The 20,000-nt window shown below is 45.5% G+C and overlaps 2 protein-coding genes across 2 annotated transcripts in view; both read left to right on the top strand.

Moving 5' to 3' along the window:
• The window catches only part of LOC134059619 (ADAMTS-like protein 1), a 78,788-nt gene extending 72,990 nt beyond the window's left edge, over positions 1-5,798 (top strand). The window contains exons 27-29 of the mRNA XM_062516062.1: positions 619-728; positions 1,052-1,272; positions 5,689-5,798. Of these exons, the coding sequence (XP_062372046.1) occupies positions 619-728; positions 1,052-1,272; positions 5,689-5,798 (441 nt within the window). The remainder of the gene's footprint in view (positions 1-618; positions 729-1,051; positions 1,273-5,688) is intronic.
• Positions 5,799-11,604: 5,806 nt separating this feature from the next.
• Positions 11,605-20,000, top strand: part of LOC134060116 (NACHT, LRR and PYD domains-containing protein 12-like) — a 10,892-nt gene continuing 2,496 nt past the window's right edge. Inside the window, exons 1-4 of the mRNA XM_062516721.1 lie at positions 11,605-12,055; positions 15,769-17,554; positions 18,030-18,113; positions 18,875-18,958. Of these exons, the coding sequence (XP_062372705.1) occupies positions 11,740-12,055; positions 15,769-17,554; positions 18,030-18,113; positions 18,875-18,958 (2,270 nt within the window). The 5' untranslated portion in view covers positions 11,605-11,739. The remainder of the gene's footprint in view (positions 12,056-15,768; positions 17,555-18,029; positions 18,114-18,874; positions 18,959-20,000) is intronic.

Raw genomic sequence — 20,000 nt, 5'->3', positions numbered from 1 at the left:
GTACCAAGGCGTTTGTTCAGGGTGAGGATAAACTGCTTTAATGATGGGCTGAGATGGAGTTTGAACAAACAGTTTCAAGAATTTCAATTCTGATCTGAGAAATGCAGCAAAGCAACCGAAGAAAGACTGTAGCATAGGGCTAGACCAAAGACTGTCTAGTTACTAAAGCTTTATAAACCGTCTCTGGCTAGACCTCCTAGCGAAAACAAACAGAGGTGGAAAAGTCCAGCTTCAATAACAATCCAACCATGTATTGGCTCAAGTCAATTCATGGGTTTCATCAGGTCCCTTTGCACAGGTGTATTAATCAAGCACCATGCAGTCTGCATTGATAACCAAGGTGCTTGATTTTATACACCTGTGGAAAGGGACCTGATGAAACCCATGAATAGTAAATGAGGAACTAAAAATGAACTAGCTGCTCTACCTACAGTAGCTGAAGAGTTGTGCTAATTGGGATCAGCTGGTTTAAGTGAATGGTTGGCACAGATATGTGGTAGCTGGTAGGACTTTTACTTCTCACTTTACTCTTTACTTTCCACCTCTGATAACAGAGCAGCATGTCAGCTCTCTAATGCCCTGTCTGATAAGCCTGCTCTCTGGTGCCCCCTCTGGCAGTGCCATGGCCATTGCGTGGGACTGCGGCAGGCCACCCAGCACCGGCACGTCTTCTGCCAGGACAGGAACGGCACCAGGGTCTCCCACCGCATGTGTGGCGCCCTCCCCAGGTGAGCAGGGGAACTGCACCACCCCACAATCCACACTGCAGTACATAAAAGATCAACAGTGCCGAAAGCCGCTCGAAAAGGCGTGCCGTGCATTATGTCATATAATATGGTGTATATATGTGTGTGTGTGTGTGTGTGTGTGTGTGTGTGTGTGTTTAGGAACAACTGGTCAAGTCAATTGATTACTCTTGTCAAAGCACTGCAGTTGAAAATTAGCCAGCTTGCTATCACTATAGCACATTTACAGAAATGTTCATTGATGTCCATTGATGTTCATTGTGTGTGTGTGTGTGTGTGTGTGTGTGTGTGCGTGTGTGTGTCAGGCTGCCGTCCCAGAGGAACTGCACGAGCCAGGCCTGCTCCATCCAGTGGCGCATGGGGCCCTGGACTCAGTGCACGACCACCTGCGGTCGCCATGGTTTCCAGTCGCGCTACGTGGCGTGCGCCCACAGCCGCACGGGCAAACTGGCGCGGGAGATCCACTGCTCCTGGAGGCCTCGCCCCGCCAGCTGGCAGAGGTGCAACGTCCAGTCCTGTGGCAGAGGTGAGGGGGGGGGAGATTTGGGGGGGGGGGTATTTAGGGGGGGGGGGGGGTGGGAGGTAGAGAGAGAGAAAGTGGGAGAGAGAGAGAGCGGGGGGGAGAGAGAGGGAAGGAGGACAAAATGAAAGAAAAGAGTGATTGCATGAGATATGGGGAGGGGGAGAATGGGAGGTAGAGAGAGAGAAAGTGGCAGAGAGAGAGAGAGAGAGAGAGAGAGGGGTGGGAGAGAGGGAAGGAGGACAAAATGAAAGAAAAGAGTGATTGCATGAGATAGAGGAAAAGAAAGAGAAGGAGAGAGGGAAGGAAAGAAGGTGAAGTGGGAGAAAAGTGAGAGACTACTCTCTGTAAATGAGAGAGAGAGAGAGATGGAGTAAATGAGAAAGAAAGAGGGAAGGGAAAGAAAGAAGAAGTAGAAGAAAAGTGAGAGACTGAATGAGAGAGAGAGAGAGAAAGCGATAGAGTAGATTAGAAAGAAAGAGGGAAGTGTCAGGGCGGAAAAGAGGAAGAGAAACAAAGCGCAGACACTACAAAACTTTTTGTTTTTCCCAGTCACTAGAAAAACGCAGACAAAACTAAATGGTTTCACAGCATTGTGTGGTAGGAACAGACATTTCTCAGGCTCTTTTTTTGGCGTCGAGAGTGCAGGGCCAAACGTATAACTGGGACAAAAAGCCCGCACTTTACATATAGCCTACTAAAGATGTCTATTGCACAGAAGCGTTTCGGCGTAGTGCTTTCTTCAGTGTGCTGCTCTCTGTTAGTAAATTTCATTTATGGTGATACTAGGTACGATGTGTGCTTGGTCTTGGCCTACTAGATCTGCTAAGGATGCTGCTGGGACTGCTGCTGCCGCTTGAGGCTTTTAAAGAACAAAAACATTACCAGACATTACTAAAGCCCCTTTCACATTCACCGAATTTAACGCTAAATCAGCCAAATTTAACGTTAAGGCTGTTCCTTTCACATTGACGACACGGGGTGGGGAGTCAACCCGCCTCGGCAATCGAACCCGTCTCGGGGGGTAGTATCAGAGCCGAGCCGTGTTGAATATGAAAGGAACAGAGGTCAACCCCGCTATTAGGGGTGTGTGACGATGACGTATTTGGCAAGGCAGGAGGTTAAAATACAGGAAACACACAAGAGACAATACAACTTTGCTGTGTCCATATATCTATGGCTGTGTCCAACAATCGCGTTTTTTACGCGGAGAGTTCCCTGAACCTCCTTTTCTCAGCACTTCGGTCAAGTGTTTATTGTTGCTAGGTTACCAAAACCGTCTGCTGCCAGCACGTCTTTTTAGAATGTTTACCTAATGCTAGCTAACTAGCCAACGAGCTAACTGTCAGAGCAGAAGTTGTTCAGGACTCACTCTGCACACTAAAATGACTTCGACAGACAAAAGGACCTCATTTGGCATTCAAATAACATAACAAGTGGCCCGCCATCATTTGGAAGCTAAACCACGTAGCACTAGCATGACAGTTGTGTTTATCAGTTTATCTCCGAGGTCCAAAGCATGCTTAACGTCATTGTTCACTACCAAATTGCGTGTGACGTGCTGCTAGGCAACGCCTTCCATAACTCGCCTCTGAACCCGGCTTCAAACAACCCCGGGACCAAAACACGTCTACCTTTCACATTGCGAAATCCCCTGAACCCGCTATTTCTTAAACGCTAATGTATCGTTTCTGAATGTGAAAGGGGCTTAAAACTGCATACAGTAAATTAGTAGAGGGGGGTCCCCCTTCTCTTACACTCTGGCCAGTCTGCCTGGAGCCCCCCGGGGGGGTCCCCTTCTCTCACGCTCTGGCCAGTCTGCCTGGAGCCCCCTGCCCCTTCACACTAGGGGTGTCAAAGACCCTTATTTACATTCGCCTTTAAAATGCGCCCTTGGCTGATCTGATCTGTTGAAAGTGCTCTGCTCTGAATGCAAGTGTGAACAATCACCCAGATGCATTGTGATCCGATCACTCTCACTCTCACTCACACCTCTTGCTGAGGGGCTCTGAGGCCCGTCTGCCCACATGTGTCTTTTGGAGTGTAAACGCCTTCTGCCCCTGCTGATGCAGCCTGGACTGTGGGAGTTGTGATGAATGTGAGGGTGTCAGTAATGTATTCTAAGCACCAAGTGAATAGAATAGAATAGAATATATACTTTTTTGATCCCGTGAGGGAAATTCAGTTCTCTGCATTTAACCCAGTTTAATCGAATTAATGAACACACAGCACACAGTGAACACACAGTGAGGTGAATCACACAACCCAGAGCAGTGAGTGGTCAGCAACATCTCTAGCTGTACACCTTGGATAGATGATGATAATAATAAGAAGAACTAGAAAAGCTCTCTGAGAGTGCAGAACTCTGCCAAGAGAAAACATACGTAATCGCCTCCTGGATCCAGATGGTGGTCCGGATCACTTCCAAAACTTTTTGAGTTATCTTGCTAACAGACAAACAAACAAGACCAAACAAGACACTGAGTAAGACACTTCGTAAGACGAGTACACCATCTTGGCAGACCACCTGTGATCAGGTCCCCCGAGACGCATTTTAATTCTAAATGGGAAAAATCTGTAAACAGTCCCAAAAAGGCATCTTGGGGTCAGATCATAACTGGACAATCTCAATCAATCAGATGTGTCCTCGGCCGGTGACGACGGTGCGTGTCCTCGACTGGCGTCGAAGGTGTGTGTGTTCGGCCTTCTGGCCCTCAGACGTCCAGCCTCAGAGATGGAGACTAAGAGAAGTCTGTGGCTTTCTCCTTAGACACCGAGGCTCTGTCCCCACTAGTCTCTGCCTGGGCTACACTGTGTACAGCCAATCATTGTGATAGATTGGTCCGCACACTGGGTATCCACGATATTCCGCAGCCCAACAATGGGGGTCGCCATGACACCGAGACGGTTTTCTATTTCCGGTGAAGCTGCATTGTATCTGTTTTAACGTGACGGTTTACGGTGCTTAACATATCATAACGCATATAAAAGTAAACTTTTCTATTTTATATCGGTTATATATGATGTAGTATATACATGCTGAGGGCAGAATTGTCAATATTTCGAAAGAAATCTAAGTTGAGGCATAATCTAGTTAGCTACGGAGAACGCACATGTTAACAGAATGAACGGAAGTTGAAAACAGTATCGTAACCATCGCAACGATACATATTTCCGGGTTAAGGAATGAGGTGGATAAGCTCCAAAATATTTGTTTTTATTTTAATACATAAAAGGCAACGTTTCGATCCTCCAGTGGGATCTTCATCAGGCCTATAAAATAAAAAGTGTATTTTGGAGCTTATTATACCCAGTGTGCGGACCAATCTCACATTGTCTACCACTTTTGTCCGGCACCTGGATTATTGTTACTGTGGATGTGCACACCTCAACCAAACGCTACAGCTCATCATTAACAGTCATGAGAGAGAGAGTTGGGACACTCTTTGGTGTCACTGGCACACAGGCATATGGTTCATGAACGTCTCAAAATATTGATTCAAAATCAAAATCATAGATTAAACCAGGCTGTTTTTTTAACTGATTTTACATTTAAAGCATGTGGCAATTTGATAGATGGATTTACAGTAGTAACACGTTTTTATAACAATGGATGGGAAAGAGTTCATTCATATTATCTTAGCATAAATTACAAAAATTCTTGAAGCGGTTGGAGTTTCTCTTTTTTTATCTAGGCCCCAGTTCTACTGCAATAAATGATCTGTGCCACGAGAACTTTAAGCTGCTCTACCTTACTATACTATACTATAGCTTACCATAGCTTACTATAGCTAACTGAGCTCCCTTCAGTCATTACGATAACATTATTACATCAACATTGACATCGAATGGTAAGTAGCCTATACATATACTCTTAGAACTTTGGATGTTTTTGGAACTGTTCCCATCCCATCTCCATTACCCGGAAAACGACAAGGAAAAGCGCTGCCATTGTTTTCCACCATGTCCTATGGAGGTTTTCTCCAGCGTTCCGGGCTGGCCTACACTGTCAAGCTCATTCTCTAAAAATGCTCTCTCACTCCTCTGGAGATAAAAAGTGATAAACGTCCTTTTGAGTGAAAGTGTGCAGCTCCCCCCAAGCTGTGTTAGTCAGTATGACATCAATATGATGCAATGTCTGACAAGTAGGTGTTGTGAAATATGAGCCTGTTTTTTTGATAGTATTCTGTATTATGTGTTTGTTTGTGTGTGTGATGGCATGTGTATGTGTGTTTCTGTGTTTGTTTGTGCTTACATTATTGTATGCGTGTGCGTGTGTGTGTGTGATGGCATATGTATTGTGTGATGGCATGTGTATGTGTGTTTCTGTGTTTGTTTATGCTTCGTCATGCATATATACTTACAGTATATGTTATTGTGTGTGTGTGTGTGTGTGTGTGTGTGTGTGTGTTTCTTTCCCAGCGGGCGAGTGTCGGGACAGCACGCGGTACTGTGAGAAGGTGCGCCAGCTGGAGCTGTGCCCGCTTGCCCAGTTCAAGTCGCGCTGCTGCCAGTCCTGCCGGAACACCTGACAGGTCACCTGGGGTCAAGGGTCGGGGGTCGAGGGTCAGAGGTGACGTGGGTCAGAGACGGGCAGAGGGGAGGACTAGATGTCTCCTGGCAACCACACAGGCAACCAGCCATTCTACTACCCTAATACCCCCCAGGGGTAGAGAGGGGATGGGCAGAAAGAAGGAGAACATAACACCTCACCCCCACCCACCCCACCAGTCCCTCAATGCCCGCCCACCCTCCTCACTCACACACACACACACACACACACACACACACACACACACACACACACACACACACACACACACAGACACACACACCCTGGCCCCCATCCCCAGGGACAAAGACTTGCCAAGATATAGACAGATTCCCTCACAATGAAGGGGGTGGTAATGCTCAAAGGAGTCAGACTTGAATGTGGCCCATTCAGATTCCCACTTCAGCCCAGGCACATGGATGCTCAATGGTACTACACCAAATATGGGCTGTTGTCTTCACCCGGGACGGCTCCACGCGGACCTTTGGATGCGCCTGCATTGGTTTAACTTTAACACGACGGACATTGACCTCAATGAAGGCTTGTGGATTTAACCTTGTTTTGTTGTTGTTGTTGTTGTTGTTGTGCGTAATGGACGTTTGATGTTGTTCTCTTTGCCGAACCAAATTAGAAGCCCCCAAAAACAGGCCTCTTTGGCCTTTTGTTTTCCACAAATAATTGGTCACCTTGCTTCCTCAAATCACTGGAGTGTTTCACTGCTCCTCTGTGGTCTCCCATGTGAGGGTGATTTGATTTGCCCCAGAAACTGCCAGAAAAAAAAAAGCCCTTTATAACCCCCCCCCCCCGCGCCCCCCGCCTTCACAGGCTAGCGCTCTGGCTCAGCTGAATGCAAAAATGAAAGAATGCGGAGAGAGTATCGTGGCCTTTCGATTGGATGCTGAATCAGACATTCTTTTTCACACATGCAGCCATGAGTTTCGTGTGTCCGTGCCTTCGGTCATGCCATCCCATAATGCCCTCATGGCGTCCACTGTGGCCACCGGCATGGTCTCCCTGCGCTCTGAGATGGCCGCCGTGGAAACCAGACAGTGTTCTTTTATTGCAACCTGTTAATGCCCCTCATTTCAATCTGGCCTTTGTTAGCTGGAGCCCCACTGCCTGCACCACCCCCTCCCTCCCACACACACACACACACACACACACACACACACACACACACATACGCACACATACGCTAACACACACACACACACACACACACGCTAACCCGCACACACACACACACTCTAACCCACACACACATACACACACACACCCTCCCCAACACACACACACACACACTCTCTCTCTCTCTCTCTCACACACACACACACACACACACACACACACAGTTAGCTCTTTGTTAACTGACACCCCCCTCCCCCCTTCAGTTAGCCCTTTGTTAAGTGAGACCGCATTGCCTCTCATGTAAAAGTCACTCAGCCGCACAGAATTGGAAAAGTTGATTGTTTTGCACTTGAAATCGGTCCGTGTAAAGAACATGGCTTGATTTTTTTTTTTTTTTATGTTTTCTTTTTTTTGTTTTTGTATTATAACTAGCTTTCCTTTCAGTGATTGATGTTGCTAGCGATGGTAGCTGTTGCTGTTGTTGTTGATGCAGCATTATGTAGTCACTGGTTGTTGGCAGCACCACCCTCATTCTGTGTCCTGCCAAAAGGTTGTTTATAATTGAGCTCAGCAGCCAATCAAAAGCAACAGCTCTCTCCTCCATGCTGCGGATTGGTGGATGCCCTACATACAGTATCTCCGATAGTAACCATGGTCCATGACTTTAGATGGCCAAATTGGCAACAGAGTGTTTAAAATATCACATCTGGCCATATTTATTCTGGCGAAACGTGCCTATGGATTTGCTTATCATTAGAATGACCTTTTTTTTAAAAAAAAATCTGGAAGCCTGGAATTTTGCAGGATAACCTATAGTTATTTAGGTCATCTAGGACTTGCTCTGTCATTGTGACCAAAGCTACTTTCCATTTGGAAATCTAATAGACCTTGCCTACAAATGCTGCCATCTTTGACTATATAAGGAATTGCATGTACTATAATGGGTCCCGATCTCCTTATTTGGGCAAAGATGGCAGCTTTGGGTCCTTTTTGTAGGCATGGTTCCAGGTTCACTTCTGGATTTTTATGACATTAGATCCTTGTTTCCTCCTGCAGATGTCACGTTAAAACTGCAATGTCATGGGACAGCTGTACAGTAGGCCACGGAGCATCATCATACCATATATGGTAGTAGCCGCCCATCGGGACCCAGGTTGGATTCCGTCCTGCGTTCATGTCCTCATCCCACCCCATCTCTCTCTCTCTCTCTCTCTCTCTCTCTCTCTCTCTCTCTCTCTCTCTCTCTCTCTCTCTCTCTCTCTCTCTCTCTCTCTCTCTCTCTCTCTCTCTCTCTCTCTCTCTCTCTCTCTCTCTCTCTCTCTCTCTGTCTCGCCTCCTGTCTCTATCCATACAGGCAAAAGCCACAAAGAAATGTATTTTTTAAAAAAGACTATTTCAAAGACACAGATTATGTTTAGATTTTTTGCCCTATGGTGGAAAAGGAAAAGGATTACAAGGATGCAATCTCACCTACACTACACTTACACTTGGCTCCGTAGTTATGGGAGCACCACCGCGGCTTTAAGGATCCAATCTTACTTACACTACACTTACACAAGGTTCCGTAGTTATGGGAATACTACCGCTGCTTTAAGAGGATCCAATCTTACTTACACTACACTTACAGTATGGCTCTATAGTTATGGGAAGGCAGGTGTTATTGTTCAGTGTGTCACATCGGTTGTTTTTTGTTACCTGGTGCAAGGGATTGTGGGACTTCACCATGACCCTCCCTTTCATAAAGGATGCTTCACTCTCCCCTACGCTAGAGGAGATTTGAAAGGAAGCGTTAAAACACCTTTCCTAGGCATGTCGAGAATCCAGACAGTTCTTGTCACAGATATTCAGTCGGTTCGTTCCCATGGGAACTAGGAACCCTCCTAAGCGAAAAAAGACTTTCTGTATGCAGCCACAGTCCATGTGATCCAGTCGAGCACGTCATTCAGCACTGGACTACAATCAGAATCTCCATCTTATGATTTGAAAATTGTCATGAAATCAGAGTTGCAGGCTATGGGTGATCTCAAGCATGTGAGCAAACGGCCATGTAAGCGTCATAGACATGTGCAGTTCACCTACAAAAAAAGCCACCATATTTGCCCAAATAAGGAGATCCGGTACTCTCAAGGGGACAAAGAAATGGGAAATGCAGACGTTGAGTTCTACACAGTTTTATCCTCTGCCTTCAAGTGAATACTGTGATCTTCGGAACATCAACACGGCACACTTTGATCTTTGCTACCCAAGAGCTAACTTACAATGCAACTTGCCATAGGTAGTTAGCTTCAATTAACACCCGGATCTCCTTATATGGGAAAAGATGGCAGCTTTGGCTCCTTTTTGTAGGCGAACTTCAGAAGTCTATTGGCATATGACCAAACAGCCATTTAAGCGTCATTGGCATATGAGCAAACAGCCAATTTAAGCGTCATAGGCATATGAGCAAGCAGCTACTTGGCAAAATCATATTCCATTGCTCACATCCTGCACATCTATTCCATCAGACCTTCATCTCAATCTAGAGAGTAGGCTACGTCAAGCAGAAAGAGCCTCATGATGCTTCTGTCGTGTTAAAAACAGGAAGTTGATAACTCCCCTCCAAGTTTGTGTAAATAGTCTCTTAGGCCACAGTATTTTTTTGATGTGCTTCCTTTTTCCTTTTAACTATTTATTACATTGTTTGATGTTGCTCAAGTGCAATTACTCTGTAAATGAAAACTGATTTTGACATAGGTATAGATTTCTGAGTGTTCTTTTGTTGTTGTTGTTGTTGTTGTTTTGATGTTCATGTGATTTTGATCAGAGCATGCAAGATTGTGTAGGATTGGTTTCACTGTTTGTTTCTTTATTGTGTTAATAAATGAATTTCCATTCCCCGCCTCTGAGTGTCAACCTCAGACACACTTCAGCCACTACGTCGTCTACACACCATTAAACAAGAGTTTGGTTTCAAAACGCTATATATCCGTTTTTAAAAACATTAAAAAGTCATGATATTTAATTGTGTATTCCAGGAAATATCAATCAAATTGCAGTTGTGTTGTTTTGATTGAGTAAAGATAAATCAAAAAGATAAAGAGTATGATCCAAAAACGTTTTTACTGAAATTTCTGAACAAATTGTAAACATAATATTTATGAAAATTCCTTAAAATGGTGGATATAGGCCCCAGCTGTGGCGCCACTCGCTGGGGCACCTGTACCGACACCTGCGACTCGGGTTCGATTCCCGCCCCGTGGTCCTTTCCAGATCCCACTCCACTCAAATTCAAATTCAAATTCAAATAGCTTTATTGGCATGAATGTAACATTTTACAATGTTGCCAAAGCAGTGATTGCATCAAATGATTAGACGTTAATATTTATTGTAAGAGCAATTAATTATAGCAACAATTGACATGGACTATGGAGAATACTAATAATAATAATAAAAAAAAATAATTCATTCACTTCCTGTCTCTCTCCACTGTCTCATTACAGGGCATGCAGCAGGATTTTGGTAGATTTTGGAACCAAACTCTTTGTTTGTAGGGAGTCACTCTAGTTTACCACCAATTATGTTTAATATCTTGATGCATGCATATGGCATTAGGATGGATGGTGAAATCCAAATCATGAACAGAATGTGTCTAATTTTGTAGCTTTCAGTTCCGGGGGGGAAATCCAGACAGAGCCTCTGATTCCTTCCTCAAACCCAAAACGACGAGATCAGCATACAGCAAATTGAGCACATATGGTGTGTGCACCTGTACTGTAGTTTGACGCCTGGTATCGGGTGGTTGCATAGACTGTTATTGGTGACGCATAATATAGTCTGCCCTACAAAGCAAAAAAGCAGTAACTGCATTTTTGGTCAATTTTTTTTATGATCATTTTCGATACATTCAAGATGTTATGAAGATTGATATTTATCAAAAAATAAGTCAATGTTACTGCCTTTTTGCCTTGTAGGGCAGTAGGTGTGTAGAGAAGGTGATATAGTGTGTGGTGGTGGTGTAGCTGCTCCATACCCGGGTACCTGGGTTCAAGTCCAACCCCACCTCATCTCTCTCTCTCTCTCTCTCTCTCCCATTCGTTTACTGTCTTGTCACTCTCCTATCATATCATATCATAAAGGGAAAAGCCCAAAATATATACTGTACTTCAGTGGTTCGACCATTGTCCCTCTAAGCAAGGCGCTCAACCCCCAGATGCTCCAGGGAGACTGTGCCTCTTCATATGTCTCACTGTGTATCACTCTGGGGAAGAGTTCCTAGTGTTAGGTAAACATTCTGCTGTCTTGCATCGTCCCGTAAAAGAAATCAAATTTACTGCGTGATTCAGGAGCATGTGTGTGTGTGTGTGTGCATGTTAGAGGCACAGACTGAGTCATGCATTCCACAACACTCCCTCTCTTCCCCTCTCTCTCTCTCTCTCTCACTCTCTCTCCAAACAGACTCAAATAGTGATAACAGAGAGCAGAGCCACATTTGTTCCGTGAGCCACAACTTGAGCCACAGCTGCTCGTCCTTACGGTGAAACCTCAACAACACTTAAAGAGCAGTAGCGGCAAAAACAAAAACAGTTTACTGGATTATGGAAAAGAGAAAGAATTTTGTAAGTAAGTATTTTTGGGCTTTTTATGCCTTTAGTCGGACAGGATAGTAGGGAGACGGACAGGAAGTGAGTGGGAGAGAGAGTAGGGGTGGGAACCGGAAAGGACCACGGGGCGAGAATCGAACCCGGATCGCCGGCGTGTGGTGCAGGTGCCCCAGCCAGTTGCGCCACGGCTGGGGCCAAGTGGTCATTTCTATCATGGGAATGAGGCGGACGCCCGTGGGGTCCTGGCTGAGGAGCCTGCGGGAGATGCGGGAGGGCCTGGTGGACCGGGTGGAGGGCAGCGTGGACGTCGTCGTGGAGACGCTGGTGTCCAGGGGGGTGTTGACGCGTGACGACCGCGAGGAGGTGCTGTGCGAGAGGGGGCCCCGGGGCCGGGTGCGGAAGGTTCTGGACATTCTGGACTGCAAAGGCGAAGAGGCCGCCGGAACGTTCCTCCTGGCCGTCGGACACCTGAGTGACGCCGGCGCTGATGAGGTGTCGGGGCAGAGGGGGGTTCCGCCCCACACAGCAGGTAAGAGCCAGAACCATCCAGACACACAGACAGACAAACAGATAGATAAACAGACACAGACAGACAGATAGATGGACAAACAGACAGATAGACAGACAGACAGACAGATAGGTAGACAGACAGAGATAGACAGACAGAGATAGATAGATAGATAGACAGACAGATAGATAGACAGACAGAGAGATAAACAGACAGAGACAGATAGATAGACAGACAGAGAGATAGACAGACAGAGATAGACAGACAGAGAGATAGACAGACAGATAGATAGATAGACAGACAGACAGATAGACAGACAGACAAAGATAGACAATAAAAAAATTAGCGTATAACAGTGTGCGGCATCTCTCTAGGCTACTTTAACTAAGTCTTCTTAGTTGCCTGCACCTCGATTTTGGTGTGTGTTTGCACCTCGCCTTTCAAGAGATACACAGACAGACAAAGATAGATAGACAGACAGATAGACAATAAAGTAATTTGTTTATAACTCGGAGAGTGCAGCATCTCTCTCCTTTAAGTCTTCATCCTAGTTGCCTGACAGATCTGATAGATAGATAGATAAATATAGACTTTATTTGATAAATACACAACTTTCAATATCATTGCAGTTAACTCAATTTTACATGCCATTAGCAACCCTTCCTGTTCCTGCACTTTGAAAAGCCTGTATGACTGCCTTAATGACATAAAGAGTTGGATGCACATTTCTTAAAATTAAATGAAAAGAAAACTATTCTAGATAATTATAGACTAGAATCATTATTTTGGTCCGCTTAGCTCTGTTGCTAAGCATATGCACTTGGACCACAGGCTGTAAACTCCCACAGTGAGGTGAGAAATCTAGGTGATTACCAAGATCCCTAAGTTTCAATAATCAGTAGTGTGTGTTTACGGGAAGCTTTTTATTAGGGAAGCTTTTTTTAAAAAAAAAACTAACAATGTCTTTTGTTGCATCTAGGACTACTGTACTACTGGACTACTGTAACTCATTGAATGCACACAAGTGAAACTCCACTGGTTTCCTGTCAAATAGACTTCAGTATATAGTTTGTTTTTCGTTTTTTCAAACCCCTTTTGAGATGGCACTGCAGTATATCTGTGACCTTTTAAGGCCCTAATGTCCTTCTACCGCCACAAAGATATCAAGGATACCAATAAAGCTAAAGTTGTGTACCATCTATTGATATTGAACTGACCTTGACTAGTGCTTAATATGTAGACACTCCTATTCTCTAGAACTGCTATTGACAGATGCAGTGGTAATTAGTCTCCTCTGCACCTAAATCGTGAATGTTATCCTATTGTTGTGGCGTAGCCTTTAGCTTAAATGTTATTCTATAAGTCGCCTTGGATAAAAGTGTTTGCCAAATAAATAACTGCAATGTACTGTGCACTTATATTCACTTGACACTGACTGTTGATCTGCTACCGAGTGGAAGGTATGTAGGTTTTGTTTCTTGACAGCTGCAACTACTGACCATGACATAACACCAGGTGAAGTCCAAGCCCAGTGAGACAAAGACCTCTAAAGTTTGCCTCCGATATGTTGAAATTTTTCCTAGGGGAAAATAACATGGAGATTTCAAAGAAATTGGAAATGCAAAATTTTGCTACACGCTTTTGCCCTCTGCCTGCTAGTAGGCCTAGATACTGTGGTCTTTGGTATGTGAAGATGGAACACTTTGGATTGGAATGGATGGAATTTTGCTACCCCAACTTGCCATAGTTAGCTTCAATAATACCAGGATCTCCTTTTATGGGCAGCTTTGGCTCCTTTTTGTAGGCGAACTTATGAGAATTTCCCGTTCTGCTTTTAACACTATTCATGGGTCAGAAAACGTCCTAATGAATTGTGTGTGTGTGTGTGTGTGTGTGTGTGTGTGTGTGTGTGTGTGTGTGTGTGTGTGTGTGTGTGTGTGTGTGTGTGTGTGTGTGTGTGTGTGTGTGTGTGTGTGTGTGTGTGAATTGACTGAAACATCAAGAAAAATGCCTACTTATACTAATTGTATGTGTGTATACACACATGGGCTTGTCAACCAGATAGCCGTATATGTTGTGCTAATGAATCTCTGGCCACTTGCTTACGTTGTCTACCAATTCTGTTATCAGCGCAGGATCAGGCAAAGCAATCGCCATTAATGCTAATTTATTAAGGTGCTGTTTGCGGTCCTTGGGTGGCAATGGAAGTACATACCTTGACAGCTCAACATGCAGGTCTATTACCTGCTCCATTTCTCTGACCCCTGCTGCAGGCGCCCCCAGCCTAAGCTCTGAATGTTTACAAACAAGAGTGCAGATGCAAAAGCCTCTAAATCCACTTTTTGTCAAAAATGAGATAATGATGGTGAGTGAATGCTCTTCACATATAGTGTAAGTTAATTCAATAATTAAGCTTCAAAACTCACTAAATACCATTCTCTTCCTGGTCTGAAATATTGATTTGTAGGCGAAACCCTATAGGAGCCCGATACAAAATGCTCATTTAAAAGAAAAGTGGTCAGACGGATTTAGAGGCTTTTGCATCTGGACCCTTCAAATATTAAAGGGCTCTATTGTTATCAATACACTGTGTCAGTTTTGTTTAAAGGGACACTTCACCGATTAGCATTAAGCTTTGTATCTTTAGAAAACCAGTCATGTTTCTGTATGGTTGTGCATCATTCCCTCAGTTTGCCTTGAGATGGGAGAAATACGGTTTTCAATGTTGGACTTACAACATTGAAAGCAGGAAGTCCTATTCATGGGTTTCATTGAAATCCGTATTTCTCCCATCTCAAGGCAAACTGAGGGCCAGATGTACTAACGTTTTGCGTCCATTTCAGGCGTAACGTGCGCGTATAAACATGGGGATGGTATGTACAAACACGCCGCAATGAGAGAAACGCGCAGACTGCCTGCCGTGGGAGCTGAGAATGGCTATTTGCGCTTTTCCGTGTCATGCATATTAATTCCTGGGCGGATCAGCTGGAAATGGGTGTAACGCGCAAGTACAGGGGAGGAGAGGTGCTAATAGCGATTGATTAAGTATTCCGCCTTATGTATGAAAACAGCGCACGTCTACTTTGCGTTGAAAAACTTCCGCCTTCTGAAAGCAGGTGATATCCAAATTGCGGTTAAATGCGTCTATTAGAAAAACGTTTAGAGTCAGCTGAATCACTATTCAGAGCATCAGTTTTCTTCATTATACTATGTCAAAAGCAACCTTAACTTTTGTTTGCCTCTCTAAAATCGTATTTTCTCTTTCACGACATAGCCTACACTTCCCAATCTGTTAGACAGGCATTACTGTAAGTCATACCCGTATAGTCTACCAGCAGTAAATAGTTCACAAGTATTTTTTTAAGTGGATTAGTAGAACTTCTAGGCCTACTCTGTCTGTCGCTGCTCATTGACATCTCTTTGTCTCATGCATGATCGCTAAACTTGGATTCTTTCTAATATTGCAATATTCAACTGCGCTTGTGGTTCAGCAGCTCTGCGCACGCAACTAGCGTTGTGGAGGGGCGGGAACGGGCGGGGATGACCGCAGTTAACGTAATGAAGTGACAGCTTAGTAAATTCCACGCAATATAGCCAAGCACAGCGTTCGCATTCTGCGTTTACAAAAACTCGCTGTTAGCGCTGTGTTAGTACATCTGGCCCTGAGTCTCTTACGCAGTCTTTTATTGGCGCAAACAGAAGAGTAGACTAACGTTTCGACACTCTGCTTCCAGAATATTCCAGAGTGATGCAGAAGCACAAGGCCGTGCTGCGTCGGCGGAGCGAGAGCATGCTGTCCTACAACACGCGGCACGGCGAGCAGGTGCCTTTCTCCCTGCACTACGTCCACCTGCTGGTGGTGAAGGGGCACCACAGCCTGGAGCTGAGGAGGCACGAGGTCATGACCTTCGGCCAGCGGCGGCTCGCGCTGCAGGGGACGGCCCTGGAGAAGAGGCTCGTCAAACCGGCGCAGCTCTTCGCTAACAACGCTAACAACGCTAACAACGCTAACAACGCTAGCAACGCTAACAACGCCGGCTCGCGGCCACCCAAGAGGGTCCTGGTGAGCGGTGTGGCCGGCATCGGCAAGACGGTCCTCGTCCAGAAGATCCTGTACGACTTTGGGAGCGACGTGGAGCACGCGGAGTTTGACTTTGTCCTTCACCTGACCTTCCGGGACCTGAACCTCGTTTCGAAGCCGGTGAGCTTCCGGGACCTGGCGCTTCGCAAGAACAGCCACCTTAGCAAGGCTGTGGACGCCATCCTAGCCAACGAGAGCAAACTCCTCATCGTTCTCGACGGCTTTGACGAGTTCAAGCACTACAGGTCTACAGCTGACGTGGACGCATTTGTGACCGAGCCGGACGAGGAAGGAGGGGTCACGGAGATCATCTCCAGCCTCATCCAAGGCGAGCTCCTTCCGGAAGCTTCCGTGCTCCTCACGAGTCGGCCGATGGCTGTCAGCCACATGCCGGTGGCCTCGATTAACTGCTTCGCCGTCATCACGGGATTTTCCACCGCGGAGATCAGAGACTTCTTCCAGCGATACTTCCAACAGGAAGCGCTCGCCCAGCAGATGTTTGAGAAGGTAGCCGCTAACGAGCTAATGCTAACTCTTTGCTACATCCCTGCCTTCTGCCATATCGTGTGCAGTATCCTGAAAGACAGCGACGGTTTGGCCAGGGAGAGCCCCAAAACAATGACGGACATATACACCCAGTATCTGGTGGCCTTGCTGCGGTCACACTCCCACGGGCGCGTGGACGACGTGAGCGAACGGCAGAGGCTGAGAGAGATCGTGCTGAAGCTAGCTAGCCTGGCCTACGAGAAGCTCATGGCGCACGAAACGCTGTTCTACAGCGGCGACTTGGAGGCCTTGCTGCTGCTGGACTCCGCCATGGTCAGCGCCTTCCTGGACAAGACGTCCGTGCAGGAGCCGGGCTTCACCGAGGACGTCTTCTCCTTCACGCACCTCACCGTCCAGGAGTTCTTCGCGGCGCTCCACTGCGTCGCCACGGCGGGAGAGATGGCGGCGGCGGCGGCGGCGGCGCCGGACGTCCTCTTCGAGCACAACGCCAGCAGCTGCCGCCAGGAGGACGAGATCACGGCAGGACACCTGGACCTGTTCGAACGCTTCCTGTCGGGGCTGCTCTCCGAGAGGAACCAGAGGCTGCTGTCCAGGAGCGTGGGGCTGGACCCGTCGGCGACCCGAGCGGAGGTCTACCGTGAGGGGCTTCTGAAGAAGCTCCAGGCCCTGTGTGAATCCGGAGGGCCCATCCTCACCCAGCTCCACTGCCTCTTCGAGCAGCAGGACGACGGCCTGCTCCTGGACTTCCGTCCCGGCGCGCTGAGAGTCAAGGTGAGCGACGTCAGCCTGTCGCCCATGGACTACGCTGTGATTAAGCACTTCCTGCAGCAGACCACGGGGACCATGGCGGAGTTGGACCTCACCGGGTCCAGCGTCACTGCCGCAGCCCTCACTGACCTGCTGCCTCACCTGAACAGGTGTCGGAGTCTGTGGTGGGTTGGGTTTCCTTCAGCTCCATGGTGACCGTGGCTTCAAGATAACACAGCTTATCTAATAAAATCTAACCAAGTGTTATGAGTCTTATGTCAAGATAAAAAAAGAACTATAGTTGGTATTGTTTTCAGTATAAACAGACTTACCAAGTGCTTTCTTGTGAAATCATTTGACTCGATTTAAGAAAAGTTTGACTTATTTTAAGATATCTCTTCCTGAAAATGAGCAAATTTGTCTGCCAGTGCGTTAAGTAAATTTGTCCTAAAAACAAGCAAATCTTTCCTGTTTATATTGTGGTTCAGATTAATTACCAATAATATGTTTAATTTGATAATAAAGTAGCATTATGACTAAAAATATTTCAAAGGATACTTTATCATAAATATTCATTGGTTTTATTCTGTCTTGAACAGCGGTCACAAAGTGGGAAGTATAAAGCACAACGGTACTCATGTGTCATTATTTTTTTATCAGGCTTGGTGAGAACACCCTTGACATGGAAGCAATACAGGTTATCGCTCAAGTGTTACAATCTTCAGATACCTTAGCATATCTTGGGTAAGTTCACAATACACCTTACATCATAGTGGTACCCAGAAAGTCCTGACATGTATGTCCATAGACCTACTGTATAGTCTATGCTGGGCTCTATAAGCTCTAGCCCAGGGGTTCCCAAACTTTTTGTCCCGCGCACCCTCTCCATCCTGACTTGGCTCGCGTACCCCCACCATCCGATTCCGACTCTTTAAAAAGTGGGCCTAACACATATTCTATTGACGTATTCCAAGCATCATGTGTAATAAGACGGCGCCCTTTTTAATGAAAACAAAGCCTGCTAAGTTTACAAATGTTGTCCTTTAATTTCATGTTTCCAAATCATCATGTCCCGATTCAAAATTATTTATTTATTCATGAATTAATGACAAAATATTTAAAAAGTTGATTTTTAACACTTCTCTGCCCTTTTCATCTCGCGTACCCCCCTAGAAGCAGCTGGTGCGCATACCACAGTTTGGGAATCCCTCTATTCTGAGCTGTACGCTATGCTGTATTCTCTAGCCTACTCTATGCTGTATTCTAGTATGCTGTATTCTGTGCTGGACTCTATGCTGTATTCTGTGCTGTATGCTATGCTGTATTCTATGCTGTGTTCTGAATTCTATGCTATGTATTCTATGCTGTATTGCTGTATATTCTATGCTTTATTCTTTATTCTATGCTGTATTCTGTGCTAGACTCTATGCTATACTCTATGGCATACCGGGACTTCTTATTTGCTGTATAAGATAAGCACATCCCTTATTGAGATGTCTCAATAGCTTAGGTTGGACTGATATTGGTGACGAGGAGGTGTTGGTCCTCGCCGATGCCATCAGGAGCAGGCAGTCCCTGCGGGAGATTTGGTGAGTTTCTCTTTCACACCTGCGTAAGGGAGCAGATGTTCCCCGGGTCCTATGTTCCCCACTTTGTATGGGACCGGGAAATATTGGACCCTTTTTAAAAAATAATAATAATAATAAAAAAGGTCATATATTCCATGCTTTTCCCAAATACAATTGCAACTGGGGAATATAGGACCCTTTTGGGGGGAAACGGGGAACATAGGACCTGGAGAACAAGTTCCCCTTATTTCGCGTGCCAGATCATGTGATACTACTTCCCTGGCTATACTCGTGGTTACGCATTGGGCATTCTATGAAATCATAGTTCTGCTTCGTAAAGCAACAGTCCCTGGCTGTGCCAATTTAAAGAGCTCATCATGTGTAAAGGAAAAGTGAAACCACAACTGTTGGTTTTTCCTAGACATGCTTGTGGTTTGGAAAATACTAAATGGATAACTTTTAAATTATGTCAGTGGTCGACGCATTGCTTGCAACACATTAAATTCTCAAAACACAGTCAAGCACATCATACAAAAACCCTTCAAATGTCTTCATGGTTAAGAGCTTCAGATGGTGAGTAAGGATCAGATGGTAACTGAATTATAATCTATAAATAAAGATCCAGCCGACCAGGAGTCATTCCATTGTGGTATTACTGGACGACATTGTTGCTGTTAATCAGTTGCTCTTCTCAAAATGGCGTCCGGGGATCCCAGCTGGGGAGCCTTGGCCTAAAGCCAATGGGCGTGCTGTAAAAGCAGAGCTGAGGAGGGTTTGTCTGAGTGTGGGGTGGTCAGAATGTATTGTAAGCTTGAGTAATTACTACAATTTCTGAATACGTTGAATAATTGATATGTTGAGAAATAATCTAGAAATAATAATGATTTTATAGTGTATATAGGAAGACAAACTGGAAAAACTGAGTTGAGAATAAACCAAAACTGTTCTTGAGGCTATGTCCTTTGTGTGTCTTTAGGGAGGAATCCACCTGTAAACAAACCATGGAATCAGGATATATTACATGAACTGGTGTTGGGAGCTAAGATAGGTTCTAGTGTACTGA

Source organism: Sardina pilchardus, chromosome 16 (genome assembly GCF_963854185.1).
Source record: "Sardina pilchardus chromosome 16, fSarPil1.1, whole genome shotgun sequence".
In the NCBI taxonomy this organism is placed as follows: Eukaryota; Metazoa; Chordata; class Actinopteri; order Clupeiformes; family Clupeidae; genus Sardina; species Sardina pilchardus.
This window is presented reverse-complemented; position numbering and strand designations above follow the sequence as displayed.